This window comes from Mus pahari, chromosome 11, assembly GCF_900095145.1.
Source record: "Mus pahari chromosome 11, PAHARI_EIJ_v1.1, whole genome shotgun sequence".
Lineage (NCBI taxonomy): Eukaryota > Metazoa > Chordata > Mammalia > Rodentia > Muridae > Mus > Mus pahari.
Genome location: NC_034600.1, coordinates 48,739,615 through 48,757,660, shown reverse-complemented (window position 1 = coordinate 48,757,660; position 18,046 = coordinate 48,739,615). Strand labels below are relative to the sequence as shown.

The following is an 18,046-nucleotide window of genomic DNA, read 5'->3' as shown; positions in this document are numbered from 1 at the left end:
GGGGACAAAAACAAATTTAAATCTTTTTTATTATTAGCATTTTGGGGACATTGTTATGATTTAAACAGTATAATGCACAGGCAATCCAGCATGACATTTTAACGGTATAAAGGCTGAAAACCCATTCTCTGAATAACACAAAAATCAACAAAGAAAAGCCACTGCTACCACCACCACCACCACCACCACCACCACCACTACTAATCAACTTAGGAGAAAAGAGTACTTAAACATACTTAGTCTGGCTCTGACTGAGGTTTTAATCAATGTATTACACTTACTTTTTATGCCCTGTAACACCAAATAGGGTTTCAGAATTTATTGTTCATCAAAAAGAATGATGAACTAAAAAAAAACTGTGAAATACCAAGGTTTAATTAAAAAAAAATCCTATGGTGTGGTGTTCACACTTAAATTTTCAGTAACATAAAGGAAAAATTTTAGGGTGGCTTCAAATTTATATTTTTTCTGCTTCATTCTTCATATCTTTCTGATATGTTGGCCAATGAGGTCACATAAAGGTGAGGAATTATAGGCTATTTCCCATATTCACACTTATCCTTAGGAAGTAGATGGCAGAACACTATTGCTAAATATGTCATATCCTTGAATCATAAAACATGGAAAAATCAAGCTGGTACTCAACCTGAAAGCTATTCCTACCACCTAGTATGCATGGTGCTGGATGATGCTATGTACATTGCTGGAGGAGAAAGGTTAATCTTGGTCCCACTTTCCTGTAAACCCTGCAAAAACTAGCTTTAACAGACATGATCCAATTGTGGCACAGCTATAGTAGGAGTTACCAACCACTTTCTGATTTCTAAGGCTCACTTTGTGAGATAGAACCTGTGTCGGGCACTGTTAAAAGGGGCAAAAACTTGTGATTAGATAGGTTATAGGCCCTAACTTATGGCTCAATACTATCATTTTGATAAATGGACATAGTATTTAAAAAAACACTTCTAATGACTTATGGCTACATCCATAGATCCTCTTTCAACTCTTACAGGAGAAACTTCTTCTTGCAGTAGAAGGCAATTATCTCAGAGACTTCCAACTGGTTAATGTGCACAGAATTAAAAACTGTGGAGTTCTCAGTCTAAATAGGACATCCATGTCATACTCCTTCCCACAGGGCTCAGGAAGGAAGGATGAAGGAAGAAAGATTGTAAGAGACAAAGGGATTGATAATATCAAGGAAACGATATTTTCTAGAACCAGCAGGGTATTTATACATAAGAACTCATACTGATTATCATAACATGCATATGACCTGTGGAAGATCTAGTCAGACAAAATCTCAACATAGAGGGAATAGGGTGGTCTCAAAATTCCACTACTAGCTGAGAAATTGTTGTCATTTGATGTCTTCTGGGAGAGAGAGAGAGAGAGAGAGAGAGAGAGAGAGAGAGAGAGAGAGAGAGAGAGAGTTAGTTTTGTTTTTTAATGAATGATCCCTGGTAGGCTGACCACATATCATGGTAGGCTCCACTCTCAAGATTAGCTGGGAAATTCAAAATGGGCTTAATGTGGAAAAGGCAATAAAAGGAGAAATCTCAAAGTTTGACAGGATTAGATTAAAGGATATAAAAGTGTGTTTTTCATGGGAGGAGTTTGGGGATGGGATGAATATGTTAAAATATACTGTATATCTAAATATATATGTATGATATATATTTGATATATATTGACATATGTATGTTCAAATATATGTACATCTAAAAAAGCAAGAATTTTAAGATGAATTATTTAAAGTCAAAGTGCCTATCTGTAGTTCAAATAGCTGTGAATAAGATGTGAAGTTACTTTTGAGGAGAGAAAATTTGAAGACATGTGTTGTATAGCTGCTTCCTTTAAACTGAAACATTTCCTTTCAGGGAAAGTAGTGGGGTTCATGGGATTCAGGAGATTGATATGTACAAAGTTCAGGAAGCACCTGAAATTTACAGGATTCACAAGGCCAGACCCTAAGATTATATAATCAGTCAATGATTGGTTGCTGAGAAACAGGAGACTTTCTAGTGAAACTGTTTTCAAGTTAGACAGGGTGTTCTGGGGTTTTTCAGTGACACTGCAGCCTCTGACACATCAGATCTTTTATAGAAAATTGCAAAAAAAAAAATCCTCAGTGGTTCATCAAGATAGACTTGGGTAGAATGGTTTCTTTGGTTTGTCATTAGTTCCCTTCCTGGGATAAATGGATACATCTCCTCAAGCAGTCACTCAACAGCATCTAATTCCTATGATGAAGTCTATTAATGTAAACACAGTCTTCTGATGTATTTTTGAAACGGTCAATACTCACTAGAGTACAGAAATTGTATTAGAGAACTCAATTATTTTTATAGTCATGTCTTTTTGAAGGCAATATTTGTATGCAAGAATGATTGTTAGAACATATATCCAATTCATTTGTCTACAGAATCCACTCCGGATGTGGTGTTAGAGAAGCCTGAAGAGAATAGGGTGGTTTTGTTTTACATCTATGTCTAAATTGCTTTTATTCAATGTCCCCAAAATGACCTTGCTTCTAAATAGGAACATAGTCTAGGGACTGACTGCTATTAAAAATTCAACCAGTAGTAGTTCCTGTGCTTAAAATTTGTTTTGTTTTCTCATTAGTACTAAGTTCAAACTGAATTATGTAAACGATTGAAAACCACTACTCTAATAAGGTAAATAATTTAATAAGAAAAAAATAGAATAATCATCTTGCTACTTGCCACCAACAATCTCTATTTATAGCCTTATAGAGTTACTAGTCGTTGGAAAGAAGTGGAGTAGATTATTGGTTCCAATAAGAGCCATCATTTTCTTGTGAGTCTAAAAAGGAAATGCATGGCAGAAAGCTACTTAATATCCTCTTAAATTAAAGCAGAGGAGAAGCAGACAGGTAAATGCACTGTCCCTGTGGAAATGGGCTGGCTTGACTATTTTCTAGGGATGTAAGGGGTGGAATATAGAGCTCTCCCATGTGATTGAGGAGGATTGACTGCAGATATCAGTTAAGGCTACAATTTAGTTTCATTTGATTTCCTACGTGAGTATAAACTTGATATGTAAAATACATTTTGATTTCAGAACTCAATTTATCAGGAAATGTCCCATCTTTACTCGCATTTAATGGCGTCCCCCTTCAGCGCTTCCCACTGGAAAACTCCTTGATAAAAAATATGCTTCTCATACAAATTATATAGATATCGGCTTAAATACCATTTACGGCTGAACATATTGATTTATGTCACAGAAAAAAATGTCTGTTAAGGATCCTGGCTTAAATACCATATGTTAGAATATTTTAATGTGGAGTTGAATTAATAATTGACCCCTAACCCCAGTGCTTCCCATAACCATAAAACGCGGTCCTTTCTAAATCTATAATACCTCATGGAAAACTGGTTCTAATTTACTTCTCCTTGAAAGACTTCTTTGAGTGTATTTGCATTGTCAGCAGCTTAAATTGACCACAGAAATGATAACTAAATAATTTAGAAAATTGTAAGATGATTTAGGCATTTAAGATGTGTATAAGGTAATTAAAACCAAACTTTAGGAGGGTTAAGGCCACACTGCACTCGGTTGCTCTGCAGCTGGGGTCACTGCCTTCGTTGTACTATGGCATATGTTCAATTTACAGTTGTAATGAGGAACATGGGATGTTTTGATTCTTCATTTGTTGTGCTCATCTCTGGAGGATGCAATGGCCTGCATGAAAAAAGAAGAAGGAGAATATAGGCTCTTTTGTGGAGGGTAATAAAGATGTGTAAAATAATACATGTCACATGCATGTATGGTTGGCATATGGCTTCTCTCAGAGTTTGCGACTGTTGCCTTTCCCTGCTATCACGAGGGAGACTCATGGAAATGTCTGTTATTATCCACTTAGAAATAAGACCAGCTCCTTTGATCCTGCCTGTTTGGTCATGATCATTCCATTTTAACTAATGAATGGTGTTTATAAATATGTTTCAGTAGATTGTTTACTTAGAAGGGAATTTTCTGATCTTTCCCCTAATCTACAAAAGAAAAGAGGAATGCAGGTTGTAAAGTTTTCTTTTGTCTTCTGTTGTAACTATACAAGATACGTTGAAAGATGCAACACAATTTATTTTCCATTTTTTTATTCTACATTTTTATTCTACAACTAAAACAAAAAAAAAAAATGATGCCTGGTTTTCAATCTTCTGTATGTTGATTACTCGAAAACATTAGCACATGTTTATGGAAGACATTTAAAGAAGTATTTATAGCCTCTTTATGATCCCAGTTGTTATTTACTAGAAGGGCCGCATTTTTTCATTGAAAACTAATAATTCATTCAACTGATCTTTCTACAAAGTGTGTAAAGCTACAGAGAGCTCAGCTATATCCAGGGCCCCATTCTTGGCTTAAAACAAAGCAAATATTATTTTCATTTAAAAACTGCATAAAAGAGAAAGATCTTTCCATCTTTCTCATTTGGAAAAAAATAAATGACAGATAATTGGAGTTGATTAAAAATATATAGGAATAAGATAGTTTGTTTTAAGCACATGTAACTAGCAATTATTTAGTTTTTATACCTGCCTGCCACTGCCTTTTCTCATTATTTTTTACCATTTACTTTTTATTATTTCCTTTCTTCTTCTTCTCTTCCTCCTTTAAGTGACTGATTCTTCACTCTTGTGTGTGAACTAGCAGAAACCGTCCCCTTGCCTCTCTGTGCACGTGAGTGAAGACTGGCTCTCCACAATGCCTACCTAGATCCTTGGCTAGCCGAGTGCCCCTGATGCTGATTGGTAAATTAGTCAGAACAGCGCACGAGGAGTCATACTTAACAGGGTTTCAATTTTTCTTCTTGAGAAAAGGAAGTTCAGAGTTTTGTAGTTGGAAAGAAACAACTTGGAAGTGAGCAACCCGTAACCATCTACAGTCAGTGTGAGCTTACAGGAAACAAGGGAGAATGACAAGGTGATTTCTGCTCTATTTTCCAATTCAGGAAGAATTCAGAGAGCCTCAGTATTCTTTCAAGGTAAATTGTTTTTATAGCTTAGTTTAAACAGTAAAGGTAGGCAAAGCTCTTGTCTCCACATTTGTTTGAATTCATACGTGCTATTTTAAAGTACAATTCATCATCTCTGAAATATTTTTAACTCCATGCATGTATGTATTTATGTATGTAAACATACATATATAAACTAACTTAGGGCTAGCTACTCATTGATATAAAAATGTGAAGTTTACTTTATTGAATAATCAAACCAAGAATTAACAACGCTCTAGTTATTAGAACTGTGCCATAGAACACCGATCCCTCCACCCTGTCCACAAACTTGCTTGAGCCCTGGAATCAACTTGCATTACCACAGGTTTTGTTTTTTTTTAAACTTTCCTGCCTACTTTTCAAATCAAATTCGTTGGTCTTTTCCATGCCCTGGAAGTCAACATTTGCAGCTCCTGGCTTCCCTCCAAGAGCCTCTCATTGTTGCACAAGCCATCCTTGTTTTCAATTCATTCTTCTTTATCCACTGTGTAAACTAGGTGGACCTGAGTAGTTAGGAGAACCCGAAAGCATTTGGTTGTTATTAGGGTAAGGATAGCCGGCTCACACATGTAAAACATTAAAGAAACCTTACAAATGTTTGAGTAATTTTTTTTTTCTGTTGTTGTTGTTTGGGGCTGTGGGGCATTTAACCACATCCTGCCATGCACACACAGCCCTGGAGGTGATCTCATTACCAGGTAGAGTTTTAGCCTAATAAAAAAAAAAAAAAAGAAAGAAAGAAAGAAAGAAAGAAAGAAAGAAAAGAAAAGAAAAGAAAAGAAAAGAAAAGAAAAGAAAAGAAAAGAAAGGAAATAAAATAAGGACAGTACTTTTATTCTCTTTTCCCAGCATTTTTATTGCCTTTATTTAAATGTAACATAATATACACTGTTCAGCCTTTTGAGGGTTAGGAGGAGGGAAGCGATTCTGTATCTTTAAGGAGTCTGATGTCAACAGTCTGTATGCTCTGTACCCGTGGCTAACACACTTCAGCATGGTGGAGCAGTGCCCACACTTCCCACGGAGGCAGAACTTCCAAAATCTTTTTTTTTTTTTTTTTTAACACACAAAATTTAGGACTGAACTTCTTTTCTTTCAGTAGTTGTAAAAAGGACCAGAATTCTCTATTAATATCAAACAAATATGCATTTATTAAATGCAGAAGAATCTCCTCTCTCCTTACCGAATTCTTTTTGTATTTATCTCTGTTGGGATGTATACAGGGGGAAAGGTAGGGTGGAAGAGGGGAAAGATGTTTTCTATTTTTGGACTCTGCAAGCTTTGATACATTTTGCTAGAAGCTGTTTAATGTCTTGAGTACTATAATGATGACTGTTTACACGTAGTCTCTTTAGTAATCTAAATGGCAATGTGAAATAAGAATCCAACGTCTGCCCTATTTGCTGTTACCCTGGTCACTGAATACTATAGTTTGTCTCCCCAAACATTTAATTTTGGTTGTGGGTGGTCCATGGTCATGTGTCAGGTATAATTATTATTTTAAAATAAAAGTAAAAAAGATACCTAGTTCTTCTAGAGATGCATTACATTGGAGCCTTTAGACTCAGTTACCAATTAAACTCTAACATACAGAATCCGACCACAAGAAGTATACCTTTTAAAAATCCCATTTGTCAGAAAACAAGTTGAAAGAACACCACGAAATGCAGCCTATAGCCATAAACCAAGGCACTGTGCCTCTGTGCTTTTCTCTTGAAATACAAGCTTTTCAAAGAAATCATAAGTTATGACCTGTGTTGGATTACTCTGTGGGAACATTCTGAAAAATGAAGCCGATTTTTAAATAACTGATCAACCTTTAATAATAATATTTTTAAAAGCTGATTTGCACTGGTTAAGCATCAGCACAAATAAGTTAGAAGAGGGTCACAAATCACTAGCCTCTCTAGAGGTTAAATTTTAGTAAAAAGACACATTTGGTGAGTCTTTTTCTTCCTATCAAAATACTGTATCCAAACAATGGAAATAAACAGACTTTTCCAAACAAGAAAGAAGACTGCGGCATCAATATTGTCTTAGAGTTATTCTTTAAAGTTTTTTAGAAGTGTTTTCTACATTCTTAAAATCACTACAGACACTGCAAAGAAGGCTTACGTGTTTATTTAGTGACCTACAGAGCGAGGGTGCATGGCACACTTACGTACTGCTTTCTATACCTTTTCTAAGAAAATGAATTTCAATGTGGTTATATTATGGAACCTTCTAGAACATTTTAAATTTACAGAAAACAAGGTTTATTTGGTTCGGTAAAGACTAGACCATATATCTTAAACAGGTGTCAGCATATGGTTACTCATATACCAGGATATATTTGCTCAGATTAAGCCCCAGGGAGAGTTGCACTTCATACCAAATTTCCTATTTTGGTTCTTTTGAGGGAGAAGGATTCTATGGGCCTTACAAAGGGCTCATGCATGTGCAGATAACCTTTGTATCGTTTGCCATTGTGACCTGTGGCAAGCCATCATCATTAGAAAAAAAAAAAAAAAAGCCAACAATGTTAGTCTAACAATTCATTTTTCTTCTTTTAGTATATTCTTGGAGATGAAATAAGGCAATGAAAGAGAATTTGGCTTTCTATATTTTAAGGTAAGGGTCCCTCTGGACTGATATATGTTGACAAATGATGGCAGATATCTGTTACGTAAGCTATAGCAGAATTCTGCCATAGTCATCATTGATGTTTTTTTATTGCAGAAGTGCAAATTAAGTTAACTGAGAGCGCATGGGGCATTCATACTGCTTCCTTGATCTCATCTCCTATTTCTGAAGTGTTTGCCAAGGTTTTAAAACACTTTGTCATGAACGTGCGTATGGTGCCAGAGAGAGAGAGAGAGAGAGAGAGAGAGAGAGAGAGAGAGAGAGAGAGAGAGAAGGTAAATTAGAGGGCAGCATTGAAGATACTCTTTAAAACCCCAAAAGATATTTAACATCCTATTAAATAAATAACTTAGAAGGAAATAGAAAAGGATGGAGACAGAATGCACAAGCATACCATACTATTTGTATTGTTAGGACAGTTTCATACTACTAGGTTTATATTTGTAAATCTGATCCAATTCTTCCATGGTGCCACACCCAAAGCTCCTTTGGTTGTGCATATGATATGACCCAAGTGCTTTCCAGTAAATGCTTGCGTGTCTTACTGCTCATTGAATCATCAGGCTTGAATGAGCAATGAAAGTCTTTGATATGTGTTCATATTCCATAAATAACTTTCCCAAAGATCATTCAACAGAGTGTTCCATGTTCTTTAAGTTCTATCTCAGAAGTTCAAAAACAAAAACTTAAAAATGAAACAAAACAAAACAAAACAAAACAAAAAAAGCCCAGCCCCCACCACAATATTGTTCATTTGAGGATAACTTCCATCCAAACTTGATTTGCCTCTATCTTGATTATAAGGCATGACAGAATGACACAAAGCTAGTGAAAAGAACTTTGTATGTCAGCAGTGAGTACAAAAACATCCAAAGCCTTCCTTCCTTTAAACAAGCTGAATTCAGGGCTATGTCTTTGCCTTTTGAGCTACAGTCTTCAGTGAGGATGCTATCTCTTTCTGTCCAAAGAGTCATTGGTTGTACTGCATCCACCAACAGTGCTTTCTTCTAGGTACGGATCGTCATGGGGAGGAAGTGAGCAGAGGTGTTTTTCCTTCTTGTTTTTTGTCCTCTCCTGGGAGCTCCTTTTCCATTCAATGCCACATACATTTGCCTGCCATTGTGCTGCCAGTTAAAAGATGCATAGGTGTTGTATCCATTTTCCTCTATTCGCTCTTTCAGCTTACAGTCGTTGTTAAATTCTTTCTGCAAGGGAAACACAGTTATTTATTCAGATGGTGTTGATACTTGATTCTATATGATACAAGCTATGTAATGATCTACACTCCATTGTCTTGTTTATAGCTTCCATTTTTTTTCTTACATAAAGTGCTCACTTCATATACAACACTAACAACAGAAGAGTCAAAAAATCCTAACAGCAAAACAGATTCTGTGTTTGAAAACACACGAGTCATCTTTGATGAATCACCGCAGCAGTGCCATGTCTTCTGGCCCATTAAAAAGTTGACATGCTTTGAACCTAACATAGTTTATGTGCCTAGAATGATTATCAGGAAGTAGACATCACAATACCAGTATTTATGATGATCCAGCTATAGAGGAGTGTTAAAAATCTTGTTTTTATATAGTGTTAACTATAGATCCTGAAAGAAAAATGGAATTACCAGAAATGTGAGCTTATCACATTTACAAATCTTATCTACTTAAAAATCAACTCAAGGAATGATTTAAAGCTAAGATACAGGAAAATGCTTTGGGGACTAGAGATGTCACTCACTTGATAGAGTTCATACATAGAAAGAAGGTGGCCCTGGGTTCTACCTGAGCACGGTGGCATATGTTTATAATACAGATGTTTGTGGGGTGGCTATTCCTGGTTGTCAGCTTAACTACATCTGGAATGAACTACAATCCAGAAATGAACAGCTCACCTGTGATCCAGACTTTGAGGCTGGAAGACACAGGCTTCTGACCTGGATCTTGATGTGGAGATCTTGAGGCACAGTGGACATGAAAAGCTTATTCCCAGGCTAGGTAGAACACACCTTTAATCCCAGGAGACTAAGGCAAGCAGATCTCTTGAGTACAAGGTCAGCTTGTGACAAAGCAAATTCCAAATACACACCTTTAATCTGGGCCACACCTTCTGCTAGAGACCTACATAAGGACATTGGAAGGAGGCAGACTCTTCTTTACCTACTTGCACTTACTTGATAGCACATCTATTAGAACCTATTTCTTCAGGATACCAGTTTATATAGAAGATCCCCCGAAACGTCTAGGCTCGTGAGACTGAACAACTCCCGGCTTCTTAGACTTCCCATTCATAGCTGCCATTGTTGGGTTAGTTGGAGTGCAGACTGTAAGCCATTACAATAAATTCCCTATGGAGAGGCATTCCATAAATTCTGTGACTCTAGAGGACCCTGACTACTACAGATTGAAATGTAGAGGTGAGTGGATCACAAGGAAAGCTACAATAATTTGTTCTAGGTTAGTTAGCCCTTGCCACGTGATGCCTTGTTTCATTTTTTTTTTTTTTTTAGATGCCTTGTTTTGTCAGTCATCCTGTCAAAATAATTATGAACCTTCCCACTGGGGTAGCTACCTGTACCTGCAAAATTCTGTCACTGCTTTAAGTGGCCAATGGTTTTAAAGAGTTTTTGATGAGTCAAGAATTTTCTCTCATCTGCTTCTTGAATTCAGAATTTAGTGTCTTATTCTGCAGTTAATTATAGACACAAAACCTGAAGACACGTCCCTCTGCTCTTGAAGAAAACTAGAGTCATTCAGAAACTAAGACCCCATAGCTCTAACTTTCTATTCTCTTCATCTATCAAAAGGGCACCATGACACACTGTTGATAGAGGCCTCAATTGGGCAATTTCTTTAATCTCGGGAATCTTTATATTTTCCATCCTTAAAGGATTTATTTAATTTTAAAATTTATGTATATGCGTGTGAGCCTGTATTAGTTTGAGTGTCTTACATTCTAGCAGGAGCACGCTTAGGTCAGAAGAGGGTAGCTGATCCCCCTGAAACTTGAGTTACAGACTGTTGGAACCACTACGTGGGAGCTGGCACTGAATCTCAGTCCTCGGAAAGAACAGTAACTATTTTTAATCATTGAGCCATTGATCCAGGTCACAAAGTTAAGTTCAGGTTTCTGTCCTATAGATAATTGCTGGGAACATAATGAAACATCACATGCTTACACTGACATTATCAGTTTATTTTTCCATTCTTGGAGTTTTATAGTAGTATGTGTTTTCTCATCTATAAAGTACTAATAAATACAAAATCCATTCAGTGATAAGAAGAAAAATAAATTATCTAAGATAAGTCTTTTAGCAAAATAAAAAAATATATATTGAAAATATTAAATCTTTTTATGAACATATTTAATTTTTCTTCCTATTCATTTGTCTGAAAGTATTTGGCTTTCAAGCAATAGAGTTGTATTTTACACTACTAAAGTGCTATATAGCTTAAAGAGTAAAAGAAGAGGCCAGTAAGACAGTTAATTAGTTAAGACACTTACCTCAAAGCCTAATGGTTTAAGTTCCATTTCAAAGAAATACAAGATGGATAAAGAGAAACAACTCTTTCAGGTTGTCTTCTGACCTCTACATGTGCATATTGTAGTATGTACCTGCCCGCTCATGTGTATACACACACACACACACACACACACACACACACACTCACCAAACAAGTGCAATAAACTTCTTAAAATAAAGATTTGGATTATTTCAAATAATTTCATACTGATGATTCCATAATTGACACTTTTTTCCTCTCCAAATGAATTTAAAGAGTAATATTTTTTTAAATGAAGTGTGCCTGACTCAGCTTTCTCACCTCAGGTGTATGGATGCTTGAGATGTAACTGAGATGTGCCATAGCTATAAATTCTGGAGGAAGGCCTAGATGTTCATGAGATAAGCATAAGCCAAGTGTAAATCCTAATGTTTGGGAAATCTAGGTTGTACTAATGAAGGACATTTCTCTCTACTGCTAGCTTTCATAACATTGGAAGGTGCTGTACAGGATACTGAGGAAAGTCATCACTAGTCTTACCTGTCTGTGAACTCCGTAATTTACCATAATGACTGATGTGGCAAGAGTTGCCCACAAATTCAATAGTGGTACAAATATTATGAGGATAACCACCATTTTCTGATTATACTTAAGGCCTGTTTCACAGGAGGAGACATATACTTGATACTATACATCTGACCAAGGATTCATGATTGGGGAGCATGTGGGGCCCAAGACTGTACCTATTGCTATTAATTTGTGAAATGAACAAAACAGCAAACTTTCCTGTAAATCTCTGTCTTTCTACTAGTAGATTAGACACTGTTTAGACCTCACCAGACAAGTTTCTTTGTACATTGTATTGGATGGTAGTTGACAACATGTCACTGGAGAGTAAATGTCATGGACTGACTAGTCTGCTCTATCTTAACACCTACCTTCCTAAGGATCAGAGAGTATCATAGTATCATGTAAGAGTTTGAGAAAGACTGTAAAGGTCAGAGGTCAGAGGGAATAAGAGAAAACTGACTGCTGGACATGGCAGGACTACTGAACTCAAGGACGTACCACATCTGTGGCTATCTAACAAAACTACATCAGATCAAGGCAGTCAACACTGTATGATGGACTAGGAAGGCATTAATGGGCTTCAAACCTAAGCAAGATACTGTGGACAGCTGATGGCTTCCAGAGAAGGGAGTGAGTTTACTATTGAGGGTGTGGATGCGGGTAAGTCTATCACATTCGTAGGTGAGTCTACACCTAGGAATAAAACTAAACCCCTGGGTTATTTAAAAAGGAGTTGGCACCAAATTGGATGGAGATATTAAGGAGGTGGAAGTGTGTCTTGATGGAGACAGGGCCAGGAATTGGTGGTGAATATGATCACACTGCATTGTGAGTACTTCTTAAAGAATAAAAATCCTTTAAAAGAACTATGTAAAACAAGATCCCAAATTTAATTAGGGTGGATTAAGGAAAGGTATTAGATTTTCTGTGCTCATCTGAGACACTGATTTGATTCTTTGGTCATGATGCTTGAAGACCAAACTAATTCATCCTCAAGACTTGCTCAGTTCTATCATTCAACAGAACCCTTGGAACATAGGATAGTATTTCTCAAAGAATGACTACTGAAAATGAAAGATAGACATTTCCCATAAATGAACAGAAGAAAATATTCAAGGAAAGTAGATACAGAGAAAGTTTCACCAATCACGCATGTGTTTGCTCAGAGATTCTTCCAGGCAGGCTTCTGTAATCAATAAGAAACATTTTGGAAATAATACAACAATAAGAATCTCAGTGCTGTCTCCTGGCATGTAGATGTATACTAGTATGCAATGTTGATTTTTAGCACTATACTCTTTAGATAATCAGTTCTTATATGGACTAGAAGCAGAGAACATGTTTTCTAATGGAGCTACTGGGGAGGTGGATAAGTTTTTGCATTATAAGGCTCCGGAAACTGAGTGGCTCTAGATGTTGTGTGCATAGTGAGAGAGATGGCTAAATTAGCCTTCTTGGGGGTTACAACCTGCTAGTAGAATGTTGGGAGCAAACACACCGATGATAGAAATACCAGATGGTGGTCATTCCAGACATTGAGCCTATCTAGGTAATAACTAGGTAATATGGTAATAGGATAGATTACCTGGGCAACAAGTTCAAACAAGCAGGTTGAATGAAGAGACTTATAGAGAATATAGCTCAAGAAGAGGCAACCACACAACACAGGAGGTATGGCAGCATAGAAGGGAATGGGGAACTGATAAGAAAATGTCACTTTTTTTTTAATGTCACAGTTCATTTGAAAGTGGGTTATTACTCTCTTGATACCACATTGTAAAGGAAGCATGTTTTATCATTAAAATTGGTTTCATCTTTTCTCAAAATTGTATACATTTATTTTCTTAAGCTAACTTGCATTAGATGATTCTGTATTATGTTGGCTTTGGCTAATGCATATATTTAAGTACCTCTTCAAAGAGTATATGAATACACTCTTACATCCTGACTCTGATACAGTGGAACAAGAAGGGACTTTTAGTTTAGTTGATATTTTTAAAAGACCAAGACCTCTTGCTTTGTAGATCAAAAGTTATCCTCTCTTGCCTCAACTTTAGTTTGCTGAAAATTAATGTGCAGGCCACTGTCTGGATTCAGACATATTTTATTTTTGTTTGTTTTGTTTTGTTTTGTTTTTACTTTAGAAGTGATTTAATTTACATGTGTATTTTTCTGTATACTACCTACATGTCTGGTACCTAAGGATGTTAATAGAGTATTTTATGGCCTGGAACAGGAGTAACCTATGGTTTTGAGCCATCATGTGGTTACTGATAATTGAATTTGGGTTCTCTGCAAGAGCAGTAAGTGTTCTTAACCACTGAGCCATCATCTCTCCATGCCTACGACACCTTTGAAAAAATTATAAGCAGATTTGTTTGTTTTGTTGTTGGTGGTGGTGGAAGTGCTGATGATAGTGTTGGTAGTGCATATGTATCTGTGTGCGTGTGTGCGTGTGTGCGTGTGTGCGTGTGTGCGTGTGTGCGTGTGTGCGTGTGTGCGTGTGTGCGTGTGTCTATGTGTGGAGGCAAAAAAATGAGTGTGTGTAAGCAGGAAGACAACTGTGGGAGTCATCATTGTCCTACCATATGAGCTCTAGAGATTTAACTCAGGTTGTTAGATTTGTGAGAATGAACATTTACATGCTGGACCATCTGGCAAGGCCCTAAACATGCTTAATAAAAACAAAAGCAAAAACACTATTTTCTCAAAAGTGGTAAGAATTTAAAGCCCTAAATAGAGCTATTTTAAAAAATGTTTTATTGCCTTTTTAGGCTTCTTGGGGGAATAATATGCAATGAAGAAATTGAATTAAAATTCCTGTGGCCCTCATACCAGGATTTGTCCTGGTATGACTGGCTTGTCATTTAACAGCAGAGCTGATATGAATAAAAAACAAAGCTAGATCACTTCAGGACATATGGTTCTCAACTCAAAACCAATAACAGACAGCAGTGGGCACCTCATTGAATGTATAAATCCTTAGTCCTTTGACTTGAATCAGACAGTATGGGACTGTGTTCCATCATTATGCTGTTTAACAAAGCCTCACACTGATTTTGAAGCTTACTCATGTTTAAGAACTACTGACCACCCTTATGCTAATTAAGAAAGTAAATTTACATATTGAAAGTTAATTTTTTTATAACTATGAAAAATGTAAAAGTGTACAATATCTTGCTAGAAAATGATGTGCTTATTAAATACCTGTGCCAAATGTTACTATATATTCTCCAAAAATATAATTAAAAGTTTATGTATCTATATTCCATGTATTCCTCTATAGTAGAATTTAGAAAAATTTAAATTCATTTAGTGATTTTTAGTATAGTGCTGGGATCAAAACTTAAGACATATCCATAGTCATTAATTGTCCTGTTTGTATTATACTTAAAGTGGCAATTAAGAGATTGAAGCAGAGTTCTGCCGTCATCACAAGGCTACTGTACCACTAACAGTCTTTTCTTACAATACAAGCTAGTTGTTCTATAACTATTTCATATTTGTTGACACTTTCCCCTATATATTATAAAATGCTTGAACTCAAAGCTTGCTTCTCTCTCTCTCTCTTCTCTCTCTCTTCTCTCTCTCTCTCTCTCTCTCTCTTTCTCTTTCTCTATATGTGTGTATATGTGTGCATTCACATGAATGAAGGAGTTGTTTTGCTTTGTCTGGGAATAAGTTCTTCTATGTATCAAAAAGACTTTTTCTAAATGAATTGAACTTGAGTTTGAAGAGGTCATATTCAAAGTACTTAACACTTATCAGTCTACCCAAGGTGCATGAAGACCTTACTTAAAGGGTATCCCCTATTATTACATGTAGATTTTCTTTTGGTAGAATCAGACCCTACTATGAGGACAGTATTTTGTCTTTGCATAATGTCTATCATGTTCATGCATAATTAAAATTTAATCACTATTACATAGGTATGTGAAATTCCAGGGTTCATAGAATAGCCTGGAAAATTATGAATCTCTTGACTTGTTTCATTATTTATGATTTTAACAAAGTACACAGCATCTGAGCTGTGGTTTTACTCTTCAGCTATGGCAGATACTCATAGTGCATGATCTTCCATTCCACCCAATGTTTTTGTTTTAAGTGATTCTTCTCCAAGTTGTCATCTCTAGTCTCTACACTATTTCATCCAGATGCTTCTGTGAAAGCCTGATTGGCTTGCAGTTCTTAACATTCACAAATGTTAGTAATGGCCTGTTTAGTAGACTCATTGGCAAACAGTTCGGGAGATTATAGAGTTGAATAAGCTGTTTGCCAGCCCTTGAGATGCTGTGAATCCTATTAGTAGCGATCAAATGACAGCAAAGCCATTCAGTGTCTTCTCTAGGAAACCATCCAAATCTCTGGTACTAACAATACAATGTGCTTTGAAAACAAAATTAGACTACTTACTGAGCCATAGAGTTTCCCCTTCTTGTTCATGGCTAAGTAATAGTTGCTGTTGATGGCTTTGACGGCAACAACTCCGATTTCCACAGATGTTATCTCTAGGACAGCTAAAACACACAATTACAAAGATGAGCTGTAAAGGGTCACTGTGTTTAGCCGGGAGAAGGTAAAACTAAAAAGAAATGATAAAGTACATTTTCGATCATCCTCAAGGCAAAAGACAAACAATGGGAGAGCCAAACAGAGCCCAAACTGTTGAATGTGTTGAAAATCCCAACAAGTATAGGAAACTGGTAGTGAGGCTTTGAGAGGTTGCCCCTCCATTTGTACTCTGAGCATATACAGGCGAATGCTGTTTTAATTAAAATGCTTCCTTTGCAACCTCTGCATTTTCAACCCCATAAATATTGAAACTACTCTACTCATCTTAGCCTAGATTTTTACAAAAAACTTATCGGAGCCTACATCTGTACTATGGTATTAAATTAAATCCGTAGCATATGTCAATGATCTGTCAGATTTACCTCAATCTGTAAAAACAATGGTAAACTATTTTTCCTTTGGAGCACATCTAGATAAACTAAATCCCTTGGCTGCATTTTAACTGATAAATTCATCTCTTTGACCAACGTGTTGACATTCTGAGGTACAGAGAAACTTGTCTCAGCATCCACACCATCTTACAAAAGCAGATACAATACTCCAGGTTAAGGGATTATCGCTTTTTCTAGAAAGAAGGGAAAATGGACAGAAGTCGTAATTAGCAAACAAGACTACTTCCTCCAGTAAAAGGCAGACTTTGGTGTACGTCACGATGATATTCTTTGAAAAGTGTGTGGGCATATGGGAAAAGTCATTTGATCCAGAATGCAAAAGCCCACCCATTTTGCCTAAGAAGATCTCAGAATAAAACTGACTTAATTACTTGCAATAGAGCTTGCTCAGGCTGGATGGGCAGGACAGTGAAGAGAGTGTAGTGTTGGAAATGGGGTATATGCATTTGTCTCCTGGCTCTGCTTCTATTGGGAAGCACCCACAGAAGTCAAGACTGCCCCATGTCTCAGCATCATTTGAAAAGTGGCCAGCATAATATTTTCTCACAGAAGCTTGCTGTGAAGTCTGCCCATAAAACAATGACTAGAATTTGCCTAGATCTCAGAGCTTCTGTTAGTATTAGAGGCAAGTAAGTTTTCTCCTAATGATTCTGAAACTTGGAACTTCTTCTCAAAGTTATGAAACTTTTCCATACATCAGATAAACCTTCCTTGGCTTAGCCAGATAATGTGGAAGGAAATCCTAAGTTCCCACATATTGTGTATCACTTCACATGACACACACCATCTTAAATGTAGTTCATAAAATGTATCCTCAGATGTATTTTTTCCCCACAACGGAACAAATGGCTTATACTCAGGACATGAATGGTTTCTCTCCTTTTCTTTTCCAGGTTAGTCTACTAGAAGGCTAGACGAAATGAGAGAACAACAAAGTTGACATTAAAGGAGACTCATGCAGGGAAATCTCTATCCTTGAGTAGAGGAAATGTCTAACCTCATACAACACAATTGTCATTAACATAACATCCCACTGCATTTGCAAGGCCAGAGTTTAGGGTGCACTTTGGGACAATGTTTACATCATTAATATTTATCACCTGTTACAGGATATTTGAACCTGTTTCTAGTTAGAGTGTGGCTCAACCCTTAGCACACACCTTTAATCCCTCTGACCGGAATACAGACAAGCCCTTAGTATTTACCTTTAATCCCAAATGAAGGTAAAGTGAGTTTGTAGAGGAACCACCCATGTTTGGAAGTGATGTCAAATTGAGTGGATGAACAAGTGATGGATCAGAGAACAATTTGACAGGACAGAATATGCTCAACTCTCAGGAGAAGAGAGAGCAAAGGGAAGC

At 36.6% G+C, this 18,046-nt stretch overlaps 1 protein-coding gene across 1 annotated transcript in view; it reads right to left on the bottom strand.

Annotated features, from left to right (window-relative positions):
• Window positions 1-7,612: 7,612 nt before the first annotated feature.
• The window catches only part of Fgf10 (fibroblast growth factor 10), a 75,791-nt gene continuing 65,357 nt past the window's right edge, over window positions 7,613-18,046 (bottom strand). Inside the window, exons 2-3 of the mRNA XM_021208616.2 lie at window positions 16,135-16,238; window positions 7,613-8,853 (exon numbers count right to left, since the gene is read on the bottom strand). Coding sequence (XP_021064275.1) covers window positions 8,656-8,853; window positions 16,135-16,238 — 302 coding nt within the window. The 3' untranslated portion in view covers window positions 7,613-8,655. The remainder of the gene's footprint in view (window positions 8,854-16,134; window positions 16,239-18,046) is intronic.